At 38.2% G+C, this 22,389-nt stretch overlaps 2 protein-coding genes and 3 long non-coding RNA genes across 5 annotated transcripts; 4 read left to right on the top strand and 1 right to left on the bottom strand.

The window, feature by feature from the left end:
* The first annotated feature begins 3,378 nt into the window (after positions 1-3,378).
* Positions 3,379-4,551, top strand: LOC139191069 (uncharacterized). Its single transcript, XM_070811565.1, has 4 exons — positions 3,379-3,511; positions 3,620-3,731; positions 3,854-4,166; positions 4,272-4,551. The coding sequence occupies exons 1-4, from the start codon at positions 3,425-3,427 to the stop codon at positions 4,549-4,551; spliced, it is 792 nt and encodes a 263-aa protein (XP_070667666.1). The 5' UTR covers positions 3,379-3,424.
* Positions 4,552-5,247: 696 nt separating this feature from the next.
* Positions 5,248-5,637, top strand: LOC139198159 (uncharacterized). Its single transcript, XR_011583434.1, has 3 exons — positions 5,248-5,361; positions 5,408-5,506; positions 5,590-5,637. It is a non-coding gene; the product is annotated as an uncharacterized lncRNA (long non-coding RNA).
* A 2,678-nt stretch (positions 5,638-8,315) lies between these two features.
* LOC139198160 (uncharacterized) lies at positions 8,316-10,534 on the top strand. Its single transcript, XR_011583435.1, has 2 exons — positions 8,316-8,453; positions 8,551-10,534. It is a non-coding gene; the product is annotated as an uncharacterized lncRNA (long non-coding RNA).
* A 3,076-nt stretch (positions 10,535-13,610) lies between these two features.
* On the top strand, positions 13,611-20,246 carry LOC103440968 (cadmium/zinc-transporting ATPase HMA3-like). The gene is made up of 10 exons (XM_070826415.1): positions 13,611-13,722; positions 13,982-14,215; positions 15,367-15,630; positions 15,994-16,091; positions 16,727-16,982; positions 17,071-17,208; positions 17,311-17,638; positions 17,853-18,055; positions 18,179-18,378; positions 18,588-20,246. The coding sequence occupies exons 2-10, from the start codon at positions 14,005-14,007 to the stop codon at positions 20,118-20,120; spliced, it is 3,231 nt and encodes a 1,076-aa protein (XP_070682516.1). The 5' UTR covers positions 13,611-13,722; positions 13,982-14,004; the 3' UTR covers positions 20,121-20,246.
* A 628-nt stretch (positions 20,247-20,874) lies between these two features.
* On the bottom strand, positions 20,875-21,322 carry LOC139198155 (uncharacterized). The gene is made up of 3 exons (XR_011583433.1): positions 21,237-21,322; positions 21,044-21,149; positions 20,875-20,953 (listed from the first exon to the last, which is right to left on the bottom strand). It is a non-coding gene; the product is annotated as an uncharacterized lncRNA (long non-coding RNA).
* Positions 21,323-22,389: the final 1,067 nt, after the last annotated feature.

The raw sequence follows: 22,389 nt of genomic DNA, 5'->3' as shown, positions 1-22,389 counted from the left end.
CACTTAAGAGTTAATGTTATACTTCCATTAAGTATAAAGTAATATTTTGTGGTATCCAATAGTGTAAATATTTTAAATTGAAGATCAAATTTATTCATTGCATTCTTATAGGGTCGAGGAGTGTAGCAAAATTGAGTGGCGTTCTATTATTTATATAATTGATTAATTTTAGTAAGATAAGATTTCATTTTGTTGTTGTTGTATGGCAACAGTAGGGTGATTTCCAAACAGATTCCGTAATAACTAAGGTTTTTTTTTATTTTATTTTTAATTTAAAACATTTTGAAACTAACTTATCTTTCAGATTGAAAATTTTGGATTTTCGGTTGCAAATTTTTTTTTTGAAATTTTCAGATCATCATCATAATTTAAAATTTCTAAGTTTCGGATATTTGTACATCAATCTTTGTGCTTCTGTATATGTAATTCAATAATATTTGGTAAATATTTTATGTAGAATTATTATACATTTTGTAGTATGTCAGTATATATATATATATATATATATATATATTAGACAAAACAAAATAGTATGTATGTTTATAATCATGGCAAAATATAACAAAGAACATGGCAAAATATAAAAAACGTGTAAAAGATACACACAATTAGTAAATAACAGCAAAATGTTCAATTTTTTTTGGAATATTTTAATTGGATTATCCAAATTAACAATGAACATGACAAAAAAAAAAGTTTACAAGATGTAGTTAATAGTTATATATTAAACCAAACAATTATTTATTTTCGACGAAAAAAAAACAATGATTTATTTAATTTTTAAAAACTTATTCTACTTAAATACATTTTTTTATTTATTTATTAAACCAAACAATTATTATTTTATTTTAAAATAGTAACAAAATTTTGGGGGGAATTTAAAATTTTGGGAGGGAATTTAAAATTTTGAGAGGGAATTTTGGGGTAATATTGCTGCCATTTTTTGTACTGTCGGTTAAAACCGACAGGAATGAAAATTTTCCGTCGGTTTATATTTTAAAAAATGTTTTTGTCGATTTTAACCGACAGTAATGAATTTTTTTTTATACCCACATCCAGCCCTCACTCATCTCCTTCATTTTTCTGAAACCTAACTCTAACTCTCGGCACTCTCCCTCTCTCTAAGCTCTGAGAAGGAACCCCCACCATTCCTTTCAATTATGACCAAATCAACCCTAAAAAATCTGAACATCGAACCCTTGGGACATGGGGAATCAACCTGCAGCGTTGCATGTATCATCGATGCATCACCGTGTGCTTTGCCATTAACACTGAGAGCTTCAGCTATCTCGAACTCCATCTCAGGTATGAGTTATTTTCCCCTCTTGATTGTGTGGGTTCTAATCCATTTGTGATGAGTATTATGTCGAAAATCTCTGGGGTTTAATCTCTGCTTTGAATCTGTGCATGCATGTCATCACAGCGACGAATTCCGGCGAATGTCGTTAAGTTTGAAGCTAGGTGGTGGTCTTTTTGGGAACCCACTCATCGTCTTCGTTTCGCTTCAAAGATCCGAGCTTGTTTCGGGTACGGAGCCGATGGCGGTAATGGCGCCGTGTTTGATTTTGGAAAGGACGGGTTGACATCGATGCGGGTCAATCCTGGGCTCTCAGCGTACGCAGAGGATCCAGAATCGGCAGGCGGGTCATTGAGGGAGCTCCTGGAGTTTGGGAAGGGGAGGGTTCCGAAAGATCTCTGGGCGGAAATGGAGATTAGGCTTATGGCTAGGGCGGGGCTCCGATTGCTTGATTTGGGTGTTCAGAATCAGATTCTGAATTCTTGTAGGAAGGTGCTTCGGAGTTCCAGGTTTAAGTTTCGTGACGAGTGGGCTTCCGTCATTACAGGTACTGTTAATTGTGAATTCATGGTGGTTTTGGTATTAATTGCAATACAAATGAAGTGAACTTATCTCTCATATTTTATTAATTTCTTGTAAATTTTAGTGAAGTTTTATGTTAATCTTGTGATAATATGTAAATGATGAAGCCTGGTTGGAATTCAATGTATCTGTTAGGTTTCTGAACTGAATTCGAGTTTGATCCTATAGTTAAAAATTGGATGTGTTTTTTTTGTTTCTGTGAATTTGTTAGGCACTTGTACTCAATTTGGCATGACTTTCCCCATCTGTTCAAATGCCCAATCAGTGTGGCTTTCCTCAGGTAATCTCTCATGGTGCAATTCTCACCTGCAAGATTTGTTGTTGTATATAGATTCATAGAATTGAAATCAATATCCCATATTTTTTCCCTTATCTCATTTTTTTGTGCGTTCTCTCTTGTATATGTAAAGCATGCAGATGAGCTTGAAAATATACTCACTAAAAAATTTCTTAGATTTTTGTCGATGAGAGCAGAAGCATTTCAGGTGTTGAGGAGAAAGCCAGTGCAGGTACTTTCATTCTTTCACGTAGTTCAAATTCAACTTTGTGATTTATATGGCTTGAAAAACTAAAGTAGGTGGAATTAACTTTACTTGAGGAGTTGTTTTTCTATGGTAAAATGTAAATGGGAATTTTCATGGTTGTTTAGTCAATAGGACAACATATTTTGTAGTTGAAGTCCCAAATCATACTCTTCGCCATTTCATCAATCAGTGGCCGGAGATGGTCAACCAATTTGATCCTCATTGCTTTGTATTTTCAGGATGAACTATAAGAAGTGAAGAATATGGTGTACCTTATTAGCTCAATCTGGTTTGCTCATTAGCTGCAGAATCTGGTTCAAGCATGTTGGGTCATTTCGAGCAGAAGAAGAATGCTCAACCAGAAGGAGAAGGAGAAGGGATAATGCTGTCATGTCCTTTTTATATTTTTTTTATTATTAATCACCCTGCTGTCGGTTTTATCCGACAGAAAATGGTCTTATTTATCATTAATATATTCCCAGTTCTGTCGGTTTTTATATGTTCTGTCGGTTTATCCGACAGAAAATGGTCTTTTTTATTATTAATATATTTCCTGTCGGTTATAACCGACACAAGTTCTGTCGGTTTTGTATATTTTCTGTCGGTTTTATCCGACAGAAAATGCTATTATTTATTCATTATTAATTTATTCTCTGTCGGTTATATCCGACACAATTTCTGTCGGTTTTAGATTAGTTTCTGTCGGAAAATTCATTTCCTGACGCTGGCAATTCTGTCGCTTATTATATCCGTCACTGCATCCATATTGTGTCTGATTTTGCTTAAAATCCGACAGTAATATACGTTTTTTGTCGATTTTTGAACCGCCAGTTATAGTTAATTTTGTAGTAGTGAAATGCAGGATTGGATTGGAATTCCGCCACATCAGTATCCAAGCTGTGGGTAGGTTTCTATATTGTATGAGAGTAGTTGAACCACTCATCATTGGAGAGGATTGCAACTGGTTCAGTTTTTTAGTACGGTATATGCCGAGGAGGAGGTGGAGTATGGCTTAAGGAATATGACTGATAGTGTCAGGGACACCTTGGCGGCAATGCGGTCTTCCCCCAAGTTTGTGCTGTGGCAGTCTCCGTTTTATGATGTGAAGGTAGTTGTCGTTGTCTTGATTGGTTTGTTTATTTGTTTTTGAGGTGCTGGTTGGTGATTCACTTAGTTACTATCGAGCAATTGATTGGATGAGTGTGTGATTATGTAGAGCTTGAAGGGTATTCCAGATTCATACGATGAATTTACCAAACTTAGATTGCCAGTAACTTTGCCACTGTCTTCCGCAACATTAACTGGTCGAAACATGGAAGTGGATTGGGGTAAGAGTTCCCATATTGTTAATGCTTCTGCTTATACTTCTACTTGATTTGTTTCGTTACTAAATTTGTCGAAGATATATCTTGCAAGTAGTAGTGACCATAATCGCTTTACTATGATTCAGGTCCCATCCCCACATTTAATGATTTGAAACAATTTATCAAAGAAAATCCATGCAAAATGGAAGAGAGTTGGAATTCAATGAAAGAGATGTGCGCTGAAATGATTTTGATGAAGGAAATTTTGAAGCCTGGGCAAAGAAATCTAAACAATTCGAGTTCTAGACATGTCCAGGTCCCATCAAAGAAGCGCGAGAATTCTATGTTTGTCACTACAAAGGGAAATTCTCTGGGAGGGGGGACGAGTAAAGCATTGAAAGCTTTGGGTGCATACTTGAGATATTTGGAGGGAACAGAACGTGATCACTACTGGTGGGAGTACGTGGTCATATTTTACCGTAAAAAAAACTTAATGATCAGATATTCCTTTCCACTTCATTCCTGCATTAACTAAAAGGTTCTTTTGGGATAATCTTGTTGCAGAATACATGAACAGATGCCCTGTGCTGAAAGTCGGGATGGAGCTTCATTTACTACTCTTTGGTCCTGCCTTTTTTCTTTTATCCTATCCAGAAGAAGAGTATATTTTGAAGCTCTCAAGTATAAGAAAGAACGAGATTCTGGATTTCTATCTCCTTTTGGATATTCATCCGCTACAATTGCCGCAACTGTTGATTCGGTGTGCTCAATGGAGGTGCTGTACCAGTTATGCGAAAATTGTATTTATGTTTTGATTGAAGTGGCTTTTCGGAGACTTACCTAAGTTGCTTTGTTTGCAAAAAAACATTATGTATTGCATAACATATTTGTAAGCAACTGAGTTATGTTTTGTGACAGTGGTATTTGCTTCTCGCTCTAAAAAGTCAGTTAAGTGATGACAGAAGATTTTGTATTCGTATCTGGAGATGGAAAGGCTATCTAATTCTTTTCTATTTCAAAGATATTCTGTGCCTTGTAATCTGGATAAATACTTGGCTAGCTTTATGTTGTAGATTGGGGTACCTACTCTTTCACTACGATACTACTATCCTTTTGTCAGTATACAGTTGTGGGTGAAGAAGGTCCTGCTACTCTTCTGGTTCATGGTTTTGGAGCCTTCTTGGAGCATTACCGTGACAACATACGCGCCATTGCTGAAGGTGGAAATCGAGTATGGGCCATCACACTATTAGGATTTGGCAAATCGGAAAAGCCAAATATTGAATACACTGAACTCATGTGGGCTGAAATGCTTAGAGATTTCATTATTGAAGTTGTGGGTGAACCAGCACATCTGGTTGGGAACTCAATTGGTGGTATGTTTTAAACTAGAAACGAGATGATCAACTTACCTAAACAATGTCTTACAACTTACCTAACCAGTTCTGGTGGCTTATCTGCTTTAATTTTTAGCTTTTATTCTCCAGTGTGCATATCTGTTGTGTATCTTATTGTTATTTGTTACGATTTTCTGTCTCCATGTTATATTATTGCAATTGTCGCTCGTCTCTGGCCTGCTTTGGTCAAATCTGTGGTTCTTATCAACAGTGGTGGGAATGTTATTCCAGGATATTCCTCTGTGTTGTTCGCCAAAGTAAGCTTGATTAAAAACAGTCTCATAATATAGTTTTCTGTTTCAGGAGAGAAGAACTTCGGGTGCCTCATGGCTAGGTGCTAAATTCCTTTTGTTCTGCTTAAGGTTGACACTCAAGGACATAGTGAAGAATTGCTACCCATCTGTAAGTATCGGTACTGTCTTTTTTTCGAATATGGTTCACTTTCGTAGTTTTCGTTTGTGCGTTTTACTACCTTTTCTCTGCAGAAAACAGAGCGAGTCGACAATTGGCTTATTGATGAAATGCTAAGAGCAGTATCCTCTTCCATGTGAAGTACATTTATTTTTCTCTAGGAACTAGCAATCACAGTTGATTTTTCTTATACAAATTAAAAAGGATAAATTACATAAAACTACCTCAACGTTTGGGTTATTTCATACCTCGTCTTTAAAAAGTTTCAATATCATACCTTATCTTCGAATTTGTTGCAATGTCATACCTTCCGTTAGTTCCTCTGTTAAATGCTGACGTGGCATGAGACAAGTCCACTTTTTATTAAAAAATTATTTAAATATTAACTAAATATTAAAAAATTAAAATTAAAAAAAAAAAAAAAAAAACCTAGTTCATATTCCCTCCCCCTCAACCCCCTTCTCCCCACCCAACCTGCAACCCAGAAGAAGGAAAAAAAAAAAAAACCCATCTTCATCTTCCCCGAACCCCCTTCCCTACGACCCACCCATTTCTTCCCCCTCCTGTCTTCCCTAAACCCACCGCACCCATCCTCCACGTCCTCCTCCGCACCCACCCTCGCACCCACCCGCACACCCACCCTCACACCCACCCTCCTCCCTCCTCTACACACCCCACTCCTTAAATCCACACCTATTGGGGAAGACGAGATCTAAGTTGCAGGGAAAGGGAGATGGGTTTTTTTTTTCTTTTTTGGGTTGCAGGTAGTGAGTGCGGAGGAGGAGGTGGAGGATGGGTGCACGGTGGGTTTGGGGAAGACGGGATGGGGAAGAAAGGGGAGGGGTGGGTTGCAGGGAAGGGGGGGTCGAGGAAGATGAAGATGGTTTTTTTTTTTTTTTGCTCTGGGTTGCAAGTTGGGCTCGTGTTTGGGGGGGGGGGGGAGGGGGAGGGAGATGGGAAGATGGGTACGCGGAGGAAGTGGAGGATGGGTGGGAGTGGTTTTGGATTTGGGTTGCAGGGAGGGAAGATGATGAAGGGGATGGGGTTTCTTTCGGGGGGGGTTTAAATTTTTAATTTAAAAAATTTAATTAATACTTTTTAATATTTTATTAATTTTTTAATAAAAAGTGGACCCGTCTCATGCCACGTCAGCATTTAACAAAGGAACTGACAGAAGGTATGACATTGCAACAAATTCGAAGATAAGGTATGACATTGAAACTTTTTAAAGACGATGTATGAAACTTGACACGCCCCGACCCTGATATTCCCCGAATACCAGGATAGACACGTGCTGGCCGACACCCGAGGCTGACGAAAGCCATTAATTGATACAAAAGCTAAGAATAAGAAATAAATAAAGGTTATGAATTTAAAAACAATGAGTTAATAATTTATGAACGTGTTCAGAACATACAACTAAACCTAATCACTAAAAAGAATTGAGATAAAATTGAATAAATAGAGAAGTGGGTCCTACATCGAGAGGACTCAAATATGCTGTTGCGGAAGTGTCTTGATGCCGGGATTAGGTGCATTGATTCTAAGTCCTGAATAGGGGTGTTGAGCAAAAATTGTACATAATATGTAAACAAATAATTCACTCGACACAATTTCACCCTCGTTCAGTTTTCCGAAGAGGGTTTTATTAATTCGAGTTCGACCCATTCTAGGCTACACGCCTATTAATTACAATCTTTCTTTTGGGAAAGAAATACCCTTTGATTCCAATTCGAATAAAAATGTAACTTGAGGAATTTGATGTTTGTTTGATTTTGTGACTGCACCTAGGTCGAACCCTAGATTGCCTACGTACCCTCTTGAGGGATCAAGTCACTCGTAGTTCATGGATTTGGTATTTATTTGGATTTGATGCCTTGTGCAGTTTTAGCTCATGCGGGCGAGGAGCATTTGAAAATTTGATATGGCTTCATGCCATTTGAAATTTTGATACAGCTTCGAGCCCTTTGAAACTTTTCTTTGGCTTCGTGCCATTTTGGTATTTGATGGTATGAGTGAATTTAGTTTATATAAACCATGGATTCGTTTCGACTTCACGGTTGCGTCTAAAACTTGATATTAGACTGCCTACGTATCCTTAACAGAATCAAACCGGCGTAGTTCGTTATTTGAATGATTTTTGTGTTCAGACTTTTTAGGAAAATGAGGAGCCATTTGGATTAGATTTGAATAATTAATGGGTAATGTAAATGACCCATTAATTTGAGTATGACAAACTGGGAGGGTTTTTAGGAGCACGTCACATCCACTTTTTTTCTCCACTTGAACTTCACGTGAAGTACTTTAGTTCAAAGTGGAAAGAGGTTTGCTTTTCCTTTCATTAAAAAAAAAAAGGGACTCAAAGTCTATCTCACATGAGGTGTATAGGTCAAAACTTATTTAGAGAACCTTTCTTTTTATTTTCAACACCATTAAAAAAAAAATGGGACTTTGAACCCACTTTGATTTTTCAAACATTCTGACAACAAACTTTTACTCCTCCATTTTTTCTATGTAACTCTTCCAAGTCCAAAGACTTTCTTTTCTACGTGTCTAAACTCCCACGTGAGATGCATCTTTATCCAGGCCCCCTCTTGTGTAATTGCTTCGGAAGTCCTCATTTTCTTGACTCTAAACATGTGGTTTTCATCCAGCAGGAACCGTAATACTTGGGCTTCAAATAATTTCGTAATGTTTTGGAATTCTTTTCAGGTTTGTCAACCGTTGATTTCCAAAGGAAGATGGGTAAGATTGGTAGAGTTCAAACTCCTTTTGATTTGTTCCAATTTATCTTCTTTTCCTCCCTAAACCGTAAGGACTCTTCTCTTTTTTTTTATATGAGGTCATGATTTCTTCTTTCTGCTGCCTTTATTCTTTTTGCTCGTGTGCTTTCTTTGTAGGTCGAAGGAAAATCAAGACGAAGAGGAGAAGAGATCGAGTAGGTTTCCCCCTTTTCGTTTTCTATTTTCTGGGTTTGATTTTGGAGTGGGTTGAAGTTCTGAACTGCAACTGATTGGTTTAATTATTCCATGCAGGCTGTCCTGGCAATAGACCTCTCTTCCATTCGATTGTTTGGACAAGCGTTAATTTATGGCACCACAGGTGAGGAATGCACTCTGAAGTCTGTGGGATGCCACTTATTTCTTTTTGCTTCTTCCTGTGTGCTGCCTTTGATGCCTACCATATTTTCTCCATTGTACAAAGTGATGTTTGCCTATGTGAATGCCCATGAACTTGATAAAGTTTTCATTAACTTTCAAATCTTTTTGAAGAATAGGCAACCATGCCTTCAAATGCTTGCTAGTCCTGCCGTGAGAAAGCATATTTGAATTCGAATTCAATTTTTCATTTTGCTACGGGTTGTTCCGCTTGGTGGGTTGGTTTCCTAAATGACTTGGCAGCAAATCCTTTTTTTTTTCTTCCCATTTTCACATGGTTTGTCCCATTTTTACATGGCAGAGAGCAAGTGAGAAATTTTGACAGGATGAAGCTCTTTGTTTCACCTTCACGTGGCAAGGGACCAAATGCCTTTTAGCTACTTCTTTAGAGTTTGAAAAAAAAAATTTCTTTCTTTCCCGTTTGTCTTGTAGCATATTGACAGTTTCATTTCAATGCTTTTGGTCAATATTTTGACCCAATATTTGACAAAAAAAATGACATCCACATTGTTCATTTGTCTTTATCAGGTGTTTGAATTGGGGAACTTCCCAAGCATGAGTCGGTCACCTCTTTTGCTTTTACAGAAAGATATCTTTATTTGTCAATCACGTGGTCTTACTCCCTCTAGCTTTTCCAAATATGATATCCACCTTCTTTAGCTTTTACATAAACTTTTCTTCCTTTAGTATTCTTTTGGAGTATGTTTTCCTACTTTTCTTCTTGAATTGGGGAATTTCCAAGAATGAGTCGGTCAAGGGAAGTTTTCATATAAATTTTAGCCAAAGGCATCCTCAATGCTTTGTACCCGTGGGTAGCAAAAACACCAAACAGAATAATTTCTTCTCTTTGAGTTGCATCTTTGTATATGTTGCCTCTTTGTTGTCTTACTTCTCGGGGACTTAAGCCTAGAACTTTGAAACTGCACTTGACAATTTGGCAAAGGGGTAGACCATTTAGACTTGGTTTAAACTTCACGGGGTGGTCTAGGCCACCCCGAAGAAATTCATGGGATTCTTGGAGATTATTTCTGCTGCAGTTTGTAGGGAGTCGGTGGATTGTTCAGAGTCTCCACCTCCATTTGATTGGTGAAGTATGCCAAACAAAGAGACAAAGGCCTTATATGCCTTTGCTTGTTTCCCTTTCCTCATTTTTTTGTCTCTCTACTGCTTTTCAGTTTTGTGTTTGCTGCTACAATGCTTTTTTTTATTTGCTGTGGTCTCTGCTCTTATTTTGTTCTTTCTGCAACATAACAAGAGAAAAATAATAATTTAAATAGAACTTGTTTCATACCTGGTGATGAATGTTCTTCTTTAAATCTTGACTTGAAAGCACGAAATGGTTGAATAGCGTGCTCTCTTTCCTGGCAGCACCTTGTTGCTTTTGGTATTTTCTCTAAAAGTTGCTCTTATTTTCGGCAGAGTTTCCCCTCTTTTTTCTGTGTCCTTTACTTGCTGCAGGTGATGCCTATTTATAGGTGTCCCAAGAAAGCTCTAGAATTTGTTACGTGGGGAAGATGGAGGTTCTAACCTCCTGTCACTTTCCCTTAACTTCTCCCACTAACTATGCAGTTTTTTTTTATGCCTTACAGAAAGATCGGCTTTGAACAGTTTCCTCCCCCTTTTGTAGGAAGACATTCAGATTTATTTTTTTTTATTTTATTTACTTATGGATGTTAATTTGTATGTAAAGCCCATCCTCTCTTTTTTTTTGGGCTGGATCACATTTTTGTTTTGCCTTGTAATTTGACCCAATTTGTGTGGGCTCTATTTTTGTATATTTTTGTTGTTCAACAAGGGGCGAAAAACAAAGGTGAGTGGACCAAGTTCATATATACAATAATAATAAAACAGTTATCAAGATACTAACCCCCACAGTTTAATAATGAAAACTACTAGCATAATAAGTGATGGATTTAATAAAAAAATCCTAGCATGCCAAATATCTCAAAAGTCATATCGCAGAAACGCATCGCGGAAATCAAAACAATAAATGTATCATAAATCGTCTCGTAAACGCGGTGTGCTGCTAGAAAGATCACTGAATAAATAATAACTCTCGGCCCAATGCCTGCACCTCAGTCTCTGTGCCCGTAGCCAGAGATAACTCCCTCCCGGCCCAATGCCTGTCTCCATGTCCCTCAGCCTTTCGCTAGGGATTATTTCTCCCAGCCTACATGCCAACACCAGATCCTCGCCCCAGGCGGCATAGTGTCTACTAGGTACGCACAAATATTTACGCCTCTCATAAATAACCACTTCATAGTATAAGGTCATCCATCGTCTATACTATAAAGAGGGGTTTCTAAAACATGTTCTAGTATCCTATCGTCATCCATCGGATAGTCTACCAGTTCATGGTTTTTATAGAAAATACGATATATAAAAATATAGTTCAAAATAGGCTAACCATTTATTTCCTCACCAAAACACGAGACAAAATCAATAAATTAAGTAAACAGGATTGATATAAATCAATTCACAAATTTCGTAGGCATGCTAATCATTTATGCAATTACTATAAAATCATGAAATTTTAGAAGGGGTCCACTCACAGTACTTAGTTGCCAAAAGTTGCGCCACTAGCAAAGATGGAAACGTCACAATAATTGCCCCTAAGCACATAAAGAGTCCAATAAATAAAACTATATAATAGAAATTGAATTTGGGAAAACGGACATTGGAAACGGATTCAGAACGTCGAATTACCCTAAGAAGGGTCCCGGACGAAAACCCGAAAAGTCAACCCTAAAGTCAACATTGACCGGGGGTCAAAGGTCAAATTAGGTCTAACGGGTTTTAGGCTTGAAATCCGGATTAAGGTTTAGGTTAAATAGGATTAGGATATATTGGGTTTTCTAAGGTTTTTGGGTTAAAAGGGTTTAGGGTGAAGAAATGTGGTTTGTGCTTAAACCCCAAACACACACACACACACACGGCATGCATGTGCATGCATAAACACATACACACACACACACCCACGGCACCAAGGCCTTAAGGCCTCACAAAAACTAACAGGGCTTAAAGCCCTTTAAGTCAAAACCGGCCCAGGCCCTAAGGGTTTTAAAAACCAAGTAACAAAACTTAAAAACTAAAGGGGCTAGGGTTTTGGGCTTAAGACAACACGGGCCTAAGGCCCGACGGGTTTTCTAAAGGGCCTGAGAGGCCTGGTTTTGCCTAAGAAGAAGGCTGGAAATTCAGCCGGAAAACCACCTAATTTTAAACAGCCATAACTTTATCACTACTCAACGAAATCAAGCGAGACAAAAACAAAAGTTGTAGCCCTTGAAGAGACGAAGAGAATGGTACCTCACACGACATCTAACTCGTCATGATTTGGCCGGAAAATTCCTCGAAAGCCTCAGAGGTCGCCGGAAACTGGGTAAAATTCAAATGAGTATAACTTCTTCAATACTCAACGAAATTGAGTGAAAAAAAGGAAAGTTGTAGTACGTAGGCAGACGAAGAGATTGATACCTTACACGCCGGCCAACGCGCCGTGGATTGGCCGGAAATGGCTCGAAAGGGGCGGTGCTCGCCGGAGCTCATGAACGGGGCTTCATGGTTTGACTTTCAAGATGCCAATACTATGGTTGAGTTCGTAGCGACGAGATAAAGACGATGGTGATGTTAGTTGGTAAGAAAAACCCTCCGAGGGGTGGAGATAGAGAGAGCCGAGAGAGTGAGGGAGAGAGAGTTGCGGGAAAGGTGAGGGAGAAGAGAGAACTGAGAGAAGAGAGAGGGAGACCAGAAAACATAATATAAAACAAGGTGGGCCCCATGGGCTCACCAATTAAGGCTTTAAAACAATTTTTAAATAAAATGGGGTTGGGGTGTTTCAATCTACCACCCTTATAAAAAAAATTCGTCCTCGAAATTTAAAATAACATACTACACTGAAAAACTCGAAAATACGAAAAAAGATACACATATATATACGTAACGAAGAAATCAAATCAGAGCAGTTGCACAAAAGGAAAAATGTCATCCCGTCGCGATCGGGTTGCAATGATTCCATCTTTCGTGCCCCCAGACTCATACTTTCTTTCCTCATCAATGTAATAGTAGAAACATACTTTAATAAGATATAAAGTCGAAAACACAAAATAATTTAAGGCCAGATAACGTCAAAATAGATATGTACTAACATATAGATCAAAAGCTCGAATCAACTTAAAAACGAAAACAGAAATACTTTTCCAAAAACATTTGTAACGTCAAAACAATTAACTAGTAACGGAAGTTCAAAATACTTATACTGAAAACCAAAACTGAAAAAAAATGAGAGTGGGTCTTGCCCAAGAATTCGAAACGTCAAGTACTCCGAGAACAGATGTGTCTTTAGGTCGAGTCCCAAGAATAACAATTCCGAATCTGCGTCAGCTGCTGTCAACGAATCTTCCCGCCCACTTGCTTAATGAACCCAACAAATAAGCTATCGATATCACAGTCTACAGCCTGCAATATCGACCTCACATTTGTTGTCTCGATAAGCAAGTAGTAATTTCCTGAGGATGAATAATTTCACACGTCGTAAATTCGATCCTCCGAATACAAGCTCGCACAACTCCTCTAACAACCAATGTTACCTGTAGAAACTTACTAAATCAGTTATAATACAACATTAGCTTACTACATTACTTGCCGTTACTTGCCGTTGAGGGTGTACTTGCTAAATAAGTTATAATACAACATTAGCTTACTACATTACTTGCCGTTGAGGGTTTACTTGCTAAATCAGTTTGAATGGCCATCTCATCAGGTTAACCACAGATGCTATAAAACAAGCTTTGATGTGGATTCCATTCTTTTTCCCTCCATCTGGTTAACCAATTATTCCAACCAAAGAAAGTTGTTTTGTTAGGAGATTACTTCATTAATTTAAGATATTCTTTATGTACATGTCCCTCTATAAGTTATAATCCTTCCCTTCTTATAGGTATAGTTCTCACAACTTCATCTACTTAAAGCTTTCAGACCCTATTACTCTCTCTCTCTCTCTCTCTCTGAATTAAGCTTGAAAAATCCCCAGAGCTCCCCCTTACCTACAAGGTGATTTTCTTTAAGCATTTACCTTGGTCATATCGAGTGAATTCACGATTAGTATTGTCGACGGAGATGAGTTGCCCCTGGTTAAGTAATTCTCAAGTCTCCTATTCTTCGTCTCCTCGAGACCCTCGGTACACCTGTATCACACACACACGAACTTCTGACCAAATAATTTTCATAACTCTACTCTTCACAAATCAGACACAAAGTTTGTATACCAACATAAAATTAGTAATTTTTCATGTGTCCTATGTATTTGCAGAAGTTGAGAGATAATTAAGCAGGATGGCTTCTGCCCAGGGAAAAGAAAAGCCAGCAGCCATAAAGTTTCAGAAGAGCTACTTTGATGTGTTGGGGTTGTGCTGCGCATCAGAAGTTCCTCTGATAGAGAATATCCTCAAGCCTCTTGAAGGTGTGAAATCGGTTTCAGTGATTGTGCCTTCCAGAACTGTCATTGTTGTCCATGATAGCCTTCTCATTTCCCAGCTTCAAATCGGTAATATATTCTCTTAAATAATTTTACGCCAGTTAATATTAGTGTTTCCCCTTAATTCTCTAATATTTGCGCTAAAAATTGGTTATTTTTTTCTTAATAGTTGCACAACAGAAAGCAAATAGTGTTGGGAAAAAGAAAAAAAAAGAACGATAGCAGTAGGTGGACGTGTACTTTTTCTGTTGTGGGAGAATTATTAATCGGCATATCGTGTCCCATTATGAACCAAAAAAATCGAACCGGATCATTTCCTGATCCATATATATATTGAGTCTGCTGAGTAGACGATCTGGACTGTTAAAATTTAATTCAACGACTACAACTATTTTAATTTTTAGAGGGTCCTCTGTTTGTACCATTATGAACCAAAAAGATGGAACCGGATCCTGTCATGATCCATATATATATTGAGGCTGCTGAGCAGGCGATCTGGACCGTTGAAATTTAATTCAACGGCTACAACTATTATAATTTTTAGAGAATACTCTGTTTGTAGTCGTTGGATCAAATTTTAACAGTGCAGATCGCCTGCTCAGCATATTCAATATATATGGATCCAGAGAGAATCCGGTTCCCAAAAAGATAGAGACGAGCATGCCTTATATGTTTTTCTTTACCCAACTTTCACGTACTATTTTGCTTTCCTTTTCATCACCCACTATAATATACTTAAAAATAGGTTTCAGTTGTAGCTAATTCATTGTACGTTTCACCTTTTTTTTTCTTTCTTTTTTTTGGAAGCGTTGTACGTTTCACCTTACACTATATAATACTAAATAGTTTTACGCCCCTTCGGTGTGAATCTTGAGACTCCTTGACTATGAGGAAAAGCACATTAGTTTTCTTAAAATAAAAAAGCTCAAGCTATTTATTCGAAAATAAAATAAAGTATGCTCAGTCCATTTAGTCGGCCTCTCACACACTCTTTTATCTTAATACAAATGCACAAGTTTTTCAAACTCCATTATTACTTATAAGGATAAAGTTCTTTTGATTTGCCCCATCAGATAACATTTAGAAACATTGAAAATTGAAGGAAAATTAATACGACAGCAAACTCACATGAATGGATATCGAAAAACTGATAGGGCAACATAAACAAATTTATTTTTCCTTGAGGAAATTGCCCTTTTGATCTGTTATTTCATGGACAGTTAAGGCACTAAACCAAGCAAGGCTAGAAGCAAATGTGAGAGTGTATGGGGCAGGGGACATTTACAAGAAAACGTGGCCAAGTCCATATGCAATTGGTAGTGGCGTGTTACTGGTTCTATCATTTCTCAAGTACGCATATCGGCCATTAGGGTGGTTGGCCCTTGGAGCCGTGGCCGTTGGCATTTTCCCCGTTGCTTTGAAATGTTTTGCGGCTATTCGGAATTTCAGGTTTCATGACATCAACATTCTTGTTATCATTGCCGGTGAGTCAATACTTTGTCTTAATATTCAACTTATTTTTTCATTTCATTCTCCACAATTTTGGTTTTCTAAATTGGTAGAAACTCTACTGCATGATGTTGCGTTAGTTATATGAAATTATCATATAAACATTGAGGTACACTGTACACATGACTGTCAGTCAATCATCTATCACGAGAATAATACTTAATATGATACAATCATCTGTTCCACTTTAAAATTACTTGTCAAATTATATTTTCTACACTCCAAAATTTTGTTACCACTTATCTACTCTATTGCAAAACAGCACACATGATACAGAAGTTACTTATTTGCGCATGTTTGTATATTTATGTAAATCCATTTGGTGTAACTTTTGACAGTAATTGGGACAATTGCTTTGAAGGACTATACAGAAGCTGCCTCGATTGTCTTTCTGTTCACCATTGCAGAGTGGCTCCAGTCTTCTGCAGGTTACAGGGTTAGCATAAAACACTCATCCTTCTTTTTTATGAAAAAATTAAGAACTAATCTCATTGAATTAAACAAAATACAAGTAACGATAAGTGGCAGAAAAACATAGCAATTGATTTTGGAACAACAAATTTTGCTGAAGACAGTTTTGTACATAATTTTGTGATAAACCACATACTAACCAATGCTTTAAAAGACGAAAGTGAAGCCCTTCCTAGGCGAAAGCCTTGATATTGAGGCGACTCATGGGACCTATAATTATTAATATATAGTCTAGTTGGAAGGTATGTCATATGGTCTTGTTGAACTTGAACTTAGAGGGTATGTCATGGAGTCTAGTTGAACTTGAACTTTGGCATTTTTTTTCTTTTAAAAAAAAAAAAGAAAAAAAAAACCCAGTCAACTCTGCAGCTGCCTAGGCATGCCTCGATCACATCTAGGCGAGTTTAAGCCTATTCCCGTTGGGCAGAGGCATTTTCATCACCGCCTTGTCTCCAAAGCTGCCTAGGTGCGCCTCAAGGCTTGTTTTTCAAAACACTGATACTAATACATTAAAATGTTGTTTAAGGGATTAACGAATGACTTGGTAATGTATATCATAAACAGTCAGACATGTAGAATAACATGCTTTTATCTACTCAGGCAAAAGCAGTGATGTCGTCGTTGATGAGCATGGCCCCCCAAATAGCAGTCTTAGCAGAGAGTGGAGAAGTTGTGGGTGTTGATGAGGTAAAGTTGAACACAATTCTTGCTGTTAAGGCCGGCGAAAAGATACCGATTGATGGAATAGTTGTTGAAGGAAAAGCTGAAGTCGATGAGAAAACACTAACTGGAGAATCCTATCCAGTTGCCAAAGAAAAGGACTCCACTGTTTGGGCAGGCACTATCAATCTTAATGGTAACATAAATGTCGCTCCCGTCATTCTTTGATTTTGAAGAAAGAGTTATGTTTTCATTTCTGACAAAATTTGGTTTCAATTGTGAAGGTTATATTAGCGTGAAAACTACATCATTGGCTGAAGATTGTGCGGTCGCCAAAATGGCAAAACTCATCGAAGAGGCTCAAAACAGCAAATCCAGAACTCAAAGATTCATTGACAAATGTGCAATGTTCTATACCCCAGGTTAGTCTACTTTCCCCATACATTTCATATGTTTCCCTATTCTTTACTACTAAGGAGAATGCAAACGGTTGGATTTATACGTTTTGTGGCGCTGTTTTGCAGCGGTCCTGGTCATTTCTGTTTCTATCGCGGTGATTCCAGCTGCATTACATGTTCACAATTGGAGAAAGTGGTTTCACTTAGCTTTGGTTGTTTTAGTGAGCGCCTGTCCGTGCGGTCTCATCCTCTCTACACCCGTTGTGACTTTCTGCACGCTCACAAAAGCGGCAACATCTGGACTTCTGATCAAAGGAGGTGACTACATTGAGATACTTGCTAAAGTCAAGATCATGGCTTTTGACAAAACTGGTACAATAACAAGGGGTGAATTTGTGGTGATGGATTTTCAATCTCTTCGTGATGACATTAGCTTGAACACATTGCTTTACTGGTATAGACTGCAACTCCTCTATTCAGCAACATGTTGAATGAAACACACAAAAATTTTGATGGAAAGAAAAAATTTACTTCATGAAATTCAGAAAGAGGCTTTTAGTTTAAAGACAAATTTAAGGCTGTTTTAATGCTGCATTATTCTCCGAAAGCGTTTCCTATTATTTCACTAAGTTTGCAGTTCGTTGATTTCTCTATTAATCTTCATGAAGGGTTTCAAGCATTGAGAGGAAGTCAAGTCATCCAATGGCAGATGCGCTGGTTGACTATGGAAGATTGTTTTCGGTCGAGCCAAACCCTGAGAATGTGGAGGAGTTTCAAAATTTTCCCGGCGAAGGTATTCATGGGAAAATTGATGGACAAGATATCTACATTGGAAACAGAAAAATAGCTTTGAGAGCTGCTTGTGAAATAGGTAAATGCCATCAACTCCTGTATCTTCGAAGCTATTTCGAATGATTTCAAGGATTATGATTCATTTTCTTTTTGTTTATGGTCTTTTTGGATCTCTCATCGTTAAATCTTTTTGAAATTTCAGTTCCAACAATTGAAGGTTCGAAAGGTGGGAAGAGGATTGGATACATATACTCTGGGGGAGCCCCTGCTGGAGTCTTTATGATATCTGATGCTTGTCGATCTGGGGCTGCAGAGGCTCTCAAGGAGCTAAAGAAGTTAGGCATTAAAACAGCTATGCTCACAGGAGATAGTAATGCTGCCGCATTGCATACAAATGAGCAGGTGTGTTATTCCTAATATCTTAGCCTCATATCGCTATGCTTAAATCTGCGCGCGCATACCATGCGCTCCACTCTCCACTCACTTTTATTGATTCAATGTATGATCTTCCCTGGTATACATGGCTGTAGAACTGCATATATATTTTCCTTGCAGATTAAGAAAGAAAAAAAAAAGAACAAATAAGAGTAGAAAATTTATCTGACTTGCAGCTTAAGCAAGCTCTCGAGGTAGTCCAGGCAGAACTTCTACCTGAAGACAAGGCAAGAATCATTAGAGAATTTAAAATGGAAGGAAACACAGCAATGGTTGGAGACGGGATCAATGATGCCCCTGCTTTAGCTACTGCCGATATTGGTATCTCAATGGGCATTTCAGGATCAGCCCTTGCTCAAGAAACTGGGAATATAATTTTACTGTCAAATGACATTAGGAAACTACCGAAAGCAGTCCAACTTGCGAGAAGAGCTAATAGAAAAGTGATTGAGAATGTGGCTTTGTCAATCACTGCTAAGGCTAGTATCCTTGCACTGGGATTTGCAGGGCATCCGCTTGTTTGGGCTGCAGTTCTTGCTGATGCCGGGACATGCTTGCTTGTGATATTCAACAGCATGCTACTCTTACAAGGAACCAACAAGCATGGAGGGAAAACTTCTGCACCACATGGCCATAAACATGGAAGCCATGGACATGGCCATAAACATGGAAGCCATGGACATGGCCATAAACATGGAAGCCATGGACATGGCCATAAACATGGAAGCCATGGACATAGCCATTCTCACAAAAACCAACATTGTTGCTCGGACAGCATACCCGTAAAAGTCTGTAAACCTCAAAAGTGTTCCTCGCAGAAATGCGGATCAGAGTGCCATCCTAGTCCCTTAAATTCAAGCTTTCCTTGTAAGCTTAAGTGCAGTGATGACTTACACGAGGCACGACACTGTGATGAAACAAGCTGCATCAAAGTCAGTCATGATCTCGAGTCACAGAATAAACACAATCATGGTTGTTTGAGGCATCATAATTTCAGCTCATGCGCAGAAGGTGATAAACTTCACGAGGAAAAACACTGCAATCATTCTGCTTCTTCTTTGGTGGAAATTCAAAAGTTGACAAGTAAAGGTCATTGCCACACGACCCACTGCGGCAAAGAGCACAGCAGAAATGAAGGTGATGGAGTCCATGAGGAAAAACACTGCAATTATTCTGCTTTTGCTTTGCACGAAAGCGAAAAATTGACAAGTAGTGTTCATTGCCACTCAAGCCACTGTGGAAAGGAGCATGTTAGAAACGAAGATGATGCAATCCATGAGCCAAAACACTGCAACCATTCTACTTTTTCCTTGGAGGAAAGCAGAAAGTTGACAAGTACTGGTCATTGCCACTCAACTCAATGTGGCAAAGATCATATTCACAATGAATCGTTAGGAGAAACGTTTGCCACAAGATGTGATCATCAGCCCCACCATAATCAAGACAAACAATCACCCCCTCATCACACGACGATTGATATTGTAGCGGGTTGCAACCGCACAGAATCAGCCGCAACGAATTCTTGCATTGGCTCCCGGACAGCGGAAAAGGAAGCATGTTGCTCAGAATTAGTAGCAATTCATGCTTGTGTGTTGGAGAAAAGAGAAGTCGGTGGGTGCTGTAAAAGCTACATGAAGGAATGCTGTGGTGGTCATGGGCATGTTGGTTCTAGCTTTCAGGGTTGTTTATCAGAAATCACAATGGAATAGATGTAACTGACTGAAAATAAGTGTGTGTGTATATATATATATATATATATATTATATACGTGGTTTATATATATTTTTGAAATTATCTTCAACTCCATGCTGCATGAAAATATCTTCAAAAAACAAACAAAAGTACAAGCTATAGCACTTCCTCTTCCTTATCATAAATTCAAAATGCCACTTTTTTTCGAATTTTCGGCAGGATTACCAACACTTTCGAGGGACGAGGGTATTTTTGATCCAGCGGAAACACCTTCAAACCTTTTTGAGTATGTTATTTTCCTATCATCCGTTTTATACGATGACGCGGTTGAACTTGAATATATTTGACGTGATGCTTTTAATGTAACTCCATTTGAACGTCTTTGAGGTTCAGAAGTACCTCAAATCAAGAATTTGAACATTATTGCAGGTTGTTATAGCTACTTGTACACCAGATGTTTTGCCGCAACGATATGGCAGAAGCTGTGTCACGAGGATCCGCTGTCGTTAACGACAGGATCCGCGGTTGTTAAACGGTCTTGTAGGTGATGGGATTTTGAGGGATTGTAATGGAGGAATAGCTCCTGATATCACCTGTCTTTGCGATGAAATGAAGTTGGGAGAGGAGGTACAGTGAACAGCCGCTGTCGTGAACATTGAGTTCTGAAGAACTAGTCAACTAAACAGCAACACAAGGAATGAAAGTGCAATGTTGGAGTGATCCTCTTATAGGAAACAATGTCAAACATAGCCGCCCTAACAGCCGTAGGGATTTTGCGCTGGCGTTGCTCGGGCAATGTTGGAGTACCATGTTTCCTTCTTACACATCAACATGGATTTTGTAGCATATACTGAATAATCAATCAAGCCATTTGATTTCAAAAAACTTGCATTTGAATTTTGACAAGGATAAAAAAGAATTAACGGTACAGATCATTTACATAAACTACTTGAAGCTAACAGCCGGAAGTTTACTCCTCTGGTTCACTATCCATTCACGAATAATTGAATTCACTTCATCGGGCAGTTCGTCGTGCGGGCAATGACCTAATTTCGAGAACAATGAAAGGAATAAACTTGTATGAAACTTTTGAGCATAAACACAGTATACAACAATGGAAATATTTTACACACCGGCATCCAACTCCTTGACGATGAACCCAGCACAATGCTCTTTAAGCATAGCCACTGTTGACTTGGAGTCCGATATTGGATAGTAAGCCAAACAAAAAGACATGGATGTGTTATGTATAGAATTATCAATGACAAACGTGATTTTGTACACTTAAAATAAAATTCTAATAGGATATGAAGATCCAATCCTCAAAGGTTAGTATTACTTGTAAGACAAAAAAAAATTAAAAAATTAAAAAAAAAAACTGATTATGATTAGTACAAATAAAAGTACAAGGTCAACAAGTGAGGGCACAATTCTCATGAGCCATTCTCTCTTAGTCGTCTCCTCTCTCTCTCACCCACTTTTAAAATTAGTTTCACAACACATTATCAGCATGATGTGTTTTTGCGAAAAAGAGAAGGTCTTGGAAGAAGACTAAACCTTTTCACCATCTTCATCAACATCCAAGTAATCTTAAACCATAATCTATTTGGTTTCAATTTAATATATCCCATGAATAATATGATTATTGTTTTGTGTAATATGCATGTCATATCAACGTTGATGAATATATGGGTGGGTATATCAAAAAAGAAGATACAAATTAAGGGATTTCAAAACCCTAAATCACGGAAGTCGCGGCTTGAAGCCGCACCAGCGTCTGAGCTGCCAAGCTGCGCCACTCGTTTAAATGGTTGCACGCTATGTCGTCTGACATGTCTTCTTCTTTCCAAAACTTGGTCGTCGCCGCTCTGCATCGTTGAGTCGTGAGGGATGTGATCCCATGCCACCTCCTATGATGTTGATTATTGACTCAAACATGTAGTCAAAGTCCAAATCTTTGGGCTACTTTGTGGTAATGGGAGGCAAACAACATTTGTGCCTAATTTGTGCCTAATTTGTGTCTAACTCTTTTGACTTGATGTTAGGCCTTTGCCCATTGATGTCTTTGAGAAGCTTTTCTTTGACTATAAAAGAAGAAGCAAGGTGTAGCCCTAGATGGAGAGACAAGAGGAGAACAAGGAAGAAAGAAAAATAGCAAGAAGCCATTCGGCATAGAGAAGAATTTTCTCAAATTGTCTTGCTTTGTATTTTTGGTTTTCTCTTCCTATTGTAAGTGTGAGAGCTTGGGTTATTTGGGTCTTTGGGAAATTGAGTGATAAACACTAT

Source organism: Malus domestica, chromosome 01 (assembly GCF_042453785.1).
Source record: "Malus domestica chromosome 01, GDT2T_hap1".
NCBI lineage: Eukaryota > Viridiplantae > Streptophyta > Magnoliopsida > Rosales > Rosaceae > Malus > Malus domestica.
This window is presented reverse-complemented; position numbering and strand designations above follow the sequence as displayed.

Coding starts and splice junctions, on each gene's coding strand:
- LOC139191069 (XM_070811565.1), top strand. CDS start 3,425: ATGACTGATAGTGTCAGGGACACCTTGGCGGCAATGCGGTCTTCCCCC. Junction 3,732..3,853: donor AAACATGGAAGTGGATTGGG/GTAAGAGTTCCC, acceptor ACTATGATTCAG/GTCCCATCCCCACATTTAAT. Junction 4,167..4,271: donor CGTGATCACTACTGGTGGGA/GTACGTGGTCAT, acceptor ATCTTGTTGCAG/AATACATGAACAGATGCCCT.
- LOC103440968 (XM_070826415.1), top strand. CDS start 14,005: ATGGCTTCTGCCCAGGGAAAAGAAAAGCCAGCAGCCATAAAGTTTCAG. Junction 14,216..15,366: donor CATTTCCCAGCTTCAAATCG/GTAATATATTCT, acceptor TTTCATGGACAG/TTAAGGCACTAAACCAAGCA. Junction 18,056..18,178: donor GAGAGCTGCTTGTGAAATAG/GTAAATGCCATC, acceptor TTGAAATTTCAG/TTCCAACAATTGAAGGTTCG.